This window comes from Vollenhovia emeryi, unplaced genomic scaffold, assembly GCF_000949405.1.
Source record: "Vollenhovia emeryi isolate VEMERY1.0 unplaced genomic scaffold, V.emery_V1.0 DF939389.1, whole genome shotgun sequence".
Taxonomy (NCBI): Eukaryota; Metazoa; Arthropoda; class Insecta; order Hymenoptera; family Formicidae; genus Vollenhovia; species Vollenhovia emeryi.
Genome location: NW_011966977.1, coordinates 42,682 through 48,760, shown reverse-complemented (window position 1 = coordinate 48,760; position 6,079 = coordinate 42,682). Strand labels below are relative to the sequence as shown.

General features: G+C 42.1%; 1 protein-coding gene across 1 annotated transcript in view; it reads left to right on the top strand.

Moving 5' to 3' along the window:
• The window catches only part of LOC105558029 (UNC93-like protein), a 60,398-nt gene that overhangs the window by 23,977 nt on the left and 30,342 nt on the right, over positions 1-6,079 (top strand). The window contains exon 2 of the mRNA XM_012005516.1: positions 1,057-1,778. Within this exon, the coding sequence (XP_011860906.1) occupies positions 1,073-1,778 (706 nt within the window). The 5' untranslated portion in view covers positions 1,057-1,072. The remainder of the gene's footprint in view (positions 1-1,056; positions 1,779-6,079) is intronic.

Genomic DNA, 6,079 nt, shown 5'->3' with positions numbered 1-6,079 from the left:
TTCCTATTCTCCATAATTACCAAAGTTATTATTAAAAGTAGTATATAAAAAGTAGTTATTAAAAAACGTTGTTTTTCTCTACAAATTTGTGCCGCTAATTACAATTGATTATTTTTTGTCGCAATAATATCGTAAAAAATAAGAAAATACAGAATTGGTGGGATGAATAAAATATCGTAACCAGAAATTCGTATTTAGGAATAGATTGTGAATGCATAAATTGTAAATAGACACTCACGCGATGCGCAGAACCGCTGCAATCTGATAAAGCAGCAGCACAGGAAGCAATGTACGCGATCATAATATCGTTGTGCAGTGCATAAAGCCATGTTGATGTGTCTGTACATCTCTGTGTACGTGAATGAGCTCGTATAATCGTGTGCGTCTTATTCGCGTCAAGAACGGTGACGAAACTCTCATTTACCAATTCTGAAAAGTAAGGCGTTACAGTTACAGTTACTCGAAGAGTAACGAATCGTTACTTTGCAGTTACTTTCTTGCAATAAAAAGAAAAATATCAAATCTGCATTTGAATTGTAAAGTGTCGATAAAGGCGTTTATGTGCAAATGCAAGGCCTAATGCGATCTGTGTTAATGTAATTTTTTTTTGGTAAAAGTACATAAATTTATATATGCAATTTTACATACTTTTTTTACAGTGCGGAACACTTATACATTTTCCATGTGTGTATATGCAAAATGTATAAATGTGTGGATATGTGCACAAATTCATGTGCAAAGGCATCAGTGATTTCTAGTGTATATTCATAACATTCCACGCGTCGTCAATTATATATGCAAATATCACAGATCTACCATCAATCTTTGCCAACAAAAGATTACAACTTGTTCTTTAACTGGTTGCACTTTCCATCGAAATGTCATCTATGTACAAAATGCTTTATCACGAGTTCATATTGACCGTCGACGTGTTTTACAGCGAATGCTAGAGATTGTTTAGTGAAACTTTGCATAGCCGGTGAAGAAGTGAAATCTGATTAGAGCTGCTCGCACTTTTAACATCGGCAAAGTAAACTTTTGTAATCGTATGTCTAGGTAGCCGACACGCAAAATGGTGGCATCGCAAAATGACGGTGGCAGAAGTATGGGCGGCGGCGGTGGCGACGGCGGCGGCGGCGATGACACGGTTTACACGGTGACCGTGAGCGGGGTCGGTTACAGGAACGAGGGCTACAAGGACGACGGCACCGACGGCATACCGCCGGAGCCGCAGAAGCCGCCGCAGTTTCCGGCGGCGGACGACGACACGCAGTCGCGGAAGTTCAAGCTGTCGCGCGGCGAGAAGTGGCGTATCCTGAAGAACATCGGCACCGTTTCGATCGCCTTCATGGTGCAGTTCACCGCGTTCCAGGGCACGGCGAATCTGCAGTCGTCGATCAACGCCAGCGACGGCCTCGGTACCGTCTCGCTCTCGGCCATCTACGCCGCCCTGGTGCTCTCGTGCATCTTCGTGCCCACTTTCCTTATCAAGAGGCTCACCGTCAAGTGGACCCTCTGTCTGTCCATGCTGTGCTACGCGCCGTACATCGGCTCGCAGTTCTATCCTAAATTCTACACTCTGGTGCCCGCTGGAGTGCTCCTGGGTCTCGGCGCCGCGCCTATGTGGGCCGCTAAGGCCACGTATCTGACACAGGTCGGCGGTGTCTACGCCAAGATCACCGACCAGCCGGTCGACGCCATCGTCGTACGGTTCTTCGGCTTCTTCTTCCTGGCGTGGCAGACGGCCGAGCTCTGGGGCAATCTTATCTCTTCGCTCGGTAAGTCGACAGCTCCAAGTTTCCGATTGTTCGAGTCACTATATTTTAACGCTTTGGAAACAGCCCTGTGTTTGAGTTTGCAAAACTGCAACCTGATATGTCTGAAATGTTGTAATTCGAGTATTTTTGAAGTCAGAATGCTTGACTTGACATCAGAATGCAGAATTAAAGAGCAGATAACAAGAGAAGCTTCTGGCCTACGGTATAAAGATAAGGGCACGCTGATAAAATCAATGCAACCCAGATAGCACACGTGTCTAAAAGACATCATAAAGATATATGTAAGACGTACACGTCTAAAAGATATCTTAAAGATATCTTTATGACGTCTTTTAGACACGTGTGCTGTCTGGGAAACTACATTGATTTTGTAATCGATTTGTCACGCCTCCTCTGGCGTCTACATCATTTATTCATATACGTATAATTAAAAGCTATTATCGGAACAAATTAGATTGAAGTGTCGATTTCTGAGAATAATATTAGTCTCTAATCCTCACCGTCAAAGTTAGAAGTGATTAACGAGCAGTTTTGCTCGTTGCCAGTTATGCTACGCCATTGTACGTACTTTCGCAAAAAGCAATTCTCTTTGTCATTCATGAGCGCGTAATAAAGACATTCTCTACATCTCAATAATACCCACACGATATCTCAATACTATCGCCGTCTGTTTTTCACGCTCAATTACCAGCGGCTCACAATATATCCGTTAATGCCGCGCAAATATTCCAGTAGAATGTGTGCACAATTGCGTATCAGCTTATCAGCTTAGATTATGTTGTTCATTAACTACATTTCTATTCTACAAATAGAATCTTAAATGAATGCAAACCAAGAGTTGAGCCTATCTAGCTAAACATATATGTAAACAACACCCCGTTTAAAATAATAGATAGAATACGATCAGGTTACATTAGATTACATGCAATTTCAATGTAAATTAACAAGACTTACTTATTTACATCGAAATTGCACGAGATCTAATGTGAACTGATTCAATTCAACTGAAAATCAAATTCGAGGAGCTTTGCACACGGCCCTGTTTAAAACATTAGATAGAATGTGATCAGATTACATTAGATTACATGCAATTCCAATGTAAATTAATAAGACTTACTTATTTATCTCTATATATTTTGTAATCTCATTGTATTTGATCTAATATTTTAAACAGAGCCTTGTGCAAAACTCCTCGAAATTGATTTTCAGTTGAATTAAATAATCTTCAAGGTAAACACAAAAATATCGGCTTACAACTCTTCAATCCCCCTAAATCGGTAAAATTTCGCGTGCAGTAGGCGCGCAGTAGAAACGGACGTTGCAGTCAGACAGACATTGCAGTCAGACAGTCCGACTAAACGCTTGGCGACTCCCCTGACACACGTGTATCCTCGCGTCTTCACACTGTCTCGCTTCCGCTGTGTGCGTGAGGGACAACGTGGTCAGTGAGGGACTCGTCGAACGAGAGAAGCCGTGAGTGCGACGGAGAGAGAATCTCACGCTCGCCGGGAAGAAACAAGATTAATCCGGTATAAACCCGCGGCAGTCGGTTTCCGTACTACCTCGTACGCATTCCCCGATACCGCGTGTATTTGTATACACACATACACGCGCGCGCAAAGTATCATTGTGTGTCGGAATTACGTGTGAAGAAACGTTTCTTCGATTTCTTCGCTCGTCGAACGTCTCTCCCACGGCTGAATTCGATCTGACGCCATTTCGACATCCGGTAATGCTCCGCGTTGCTTTGATTATCGAATTGGTGCACCGGAAAAGCTGCGAAGTAGAATATGTCTGTGTTAAAATTACAATTGAACAATAACTTCAAAAATTAGAATTTAAATAATTAACTGACGTATAGATAGAGAGAACTAGTGATATAGTGCACATTTACCACAGTTGGGCCTTTCGTCAAACAAGCTTGACTACAAATTTATATGAAATCTGTAATTATATTATAATATGTATATATGCATAGTATTAAGTAATTTTGATATTCAATGTTTGATACATTTTAGTGATAATGAAGTACCGGATGAAAGTATTCCACTTCATTTCAGCAAAATGTACACGGCTACGTAGACAAGTTCGTCTTAAGTCATTATCAATCACTTGACGGACAGAGAAAAGCCGATGCCATTGGCACCAGGCAACATTTGCAAATAACCAACAAAGGTCAAGATCGTTTTGAGTCCTTGTCGAGGTCGACATGTGCGCAATATTACAGCGATGAATGGCCGGTAGCGGCACGAAGGTTACAGATTGCATGGGCAGGTATTACTGAATAATTCCTCGAAAGCGACGAGATCTTTGCGGAATGATTCGATAATACTTGAAGATAACGAATTTCTTATGCATTATGACATCGATGATGGAGGAAGTCGATTAAATATACCTTGCACACATACGCCGACCGCATTTATATAACACGATCAATTATTCTAAAGGACCCGGTTTACTTTTGCCGAACTAATTAAAGCCTCGACACTTTTAATTACTTTATTAGTAGATTATAATTAAATGTATGTCCCTGAACCTGCAATCTTAATATCAGTAGCAACCTTTCTGGCTGCATGTAAAAACAATTTTTTTTTTTACAAAAAGAATTGCAAGGAAGGCCATCGCTTTTGCAATCTTTTAATATTAAATATATCAATAATCGAATTACGACATTCAAACTGTGAAAGAGATAAAGTTCATCTGAATTTAAACGGACAATTATTTTATTTTAACTTATCTTTCTTTTAACCTTAACTTAAACATTTAATTCGTGTTGTCCTTGGTTCAAAATGCTTAAACTATTTATAGCTTAAACTAATTAGCTTTATTTAAGAAAACTGTAGAATGTAGGATGTAAAATGTAGAATTGAATAGAGATACATCTGCGTTTGTAAATTTCGGCACTCACTTTCCGTCTGCGACATGTTAAATTATACACATATTATTGTATAATACATACAGGCACTTTCCACGGGCACAGTGATTTTCTAATGTAACGAAACTAAGAAACATGTTGCAAAAAGTGTGAAAGATATTGGAACAAAAATTATGATATCTTTAAGAGATTTGTCATTGATTTATCGCGTAAAGTCGCACAGCTTGCGGTCGCATGACTGGACTGAACCGATCTCCGTAGCTTCGTGCTCGCACGATAACTGCATGAAAAAGGCAGACATTTCCGACAATTGGTGACGATAGTGGGGAGAATCGTAAAACACACGACGTAATGTTATTAGCGTCGCTCCTTGGTGAAAGTTTCCCCCGGTCGGCGCGCACGGATCATTCAATACAGATTTCAGAATGCCGATAGGTTTTACCCAGAACCATCGATTAATTCCCGTCCCGGAAAGTGCCTGAACATCCGCGTGAAGTTACGAACGGCAAAATCGCCCGGCATACCGCGGCGATAGAAGATGAAAGTCCGTACGTGCCAGTAGTTCCGGTCGATGATTTAACCGGCGAGAGAAGCGCACGGCAGTTAATTTTTCACGGCGACGCGACGTAACGCGTGCCGCAATTTGCGCCGGGCCGATTTCTCGAGACACTCGGGGAAGACTTTATCGTCACGTAAAACGCGCACTACCTTGTTACACATTAGGCGACTTTTAGCGACTGTTTGGTACGTACATCCCTAGTAGCACAGTATATTGAATCAATATTGGGAAATAACGTAAGTCTAGTATTCCCAATATTGGTCCAATATTGTAAGATGGACTTCTCTTATTTAGCCACCCGGAAAAACACTGGAAATATCTCATTATATATGTCTCAATCATGTAATATCTAATTATATCACACGCGCGAACAATGACTCGCGTATGGGAGCCGAATTGCTGCACCTCGGGGCGCGGGCTCCTGGTCGTATCCGATTCGACTCGACGCGTCGAATACCAACGAGATCCTTCGAGGAGCAAACGAGCGCATTCGAACGCGCATCGTGCGCTTCCTCGTTGACGGCACACGTGTGCGTGGGCCAAGGCTTTGCTTACGCAGCTGCATAGGAATTTCTTCCTCCGGTTATCTCCGCGAGCAATTCTCCGCTACGTCTCACCGCGATCGGTTCAGTGATCCCGACCTGTCAGCGAAGTCTTCAACAGGATCACTGTTCGGAAATAAAATGGCTTTTATGACGACGCGAGATGCACGTGAGCTCCGTCCGTCGCGGGATTTCTTCGCGTTTGCGTGCGGAATCTTCGCGCGGGATGACTTCGCAATCGCGGGGGATGCTGGAGTCTGTCTGTTTTACCGACAACGCGAAAGTTATGTATGTGTGCGTATATGTATATTACATAAAAAAGAAA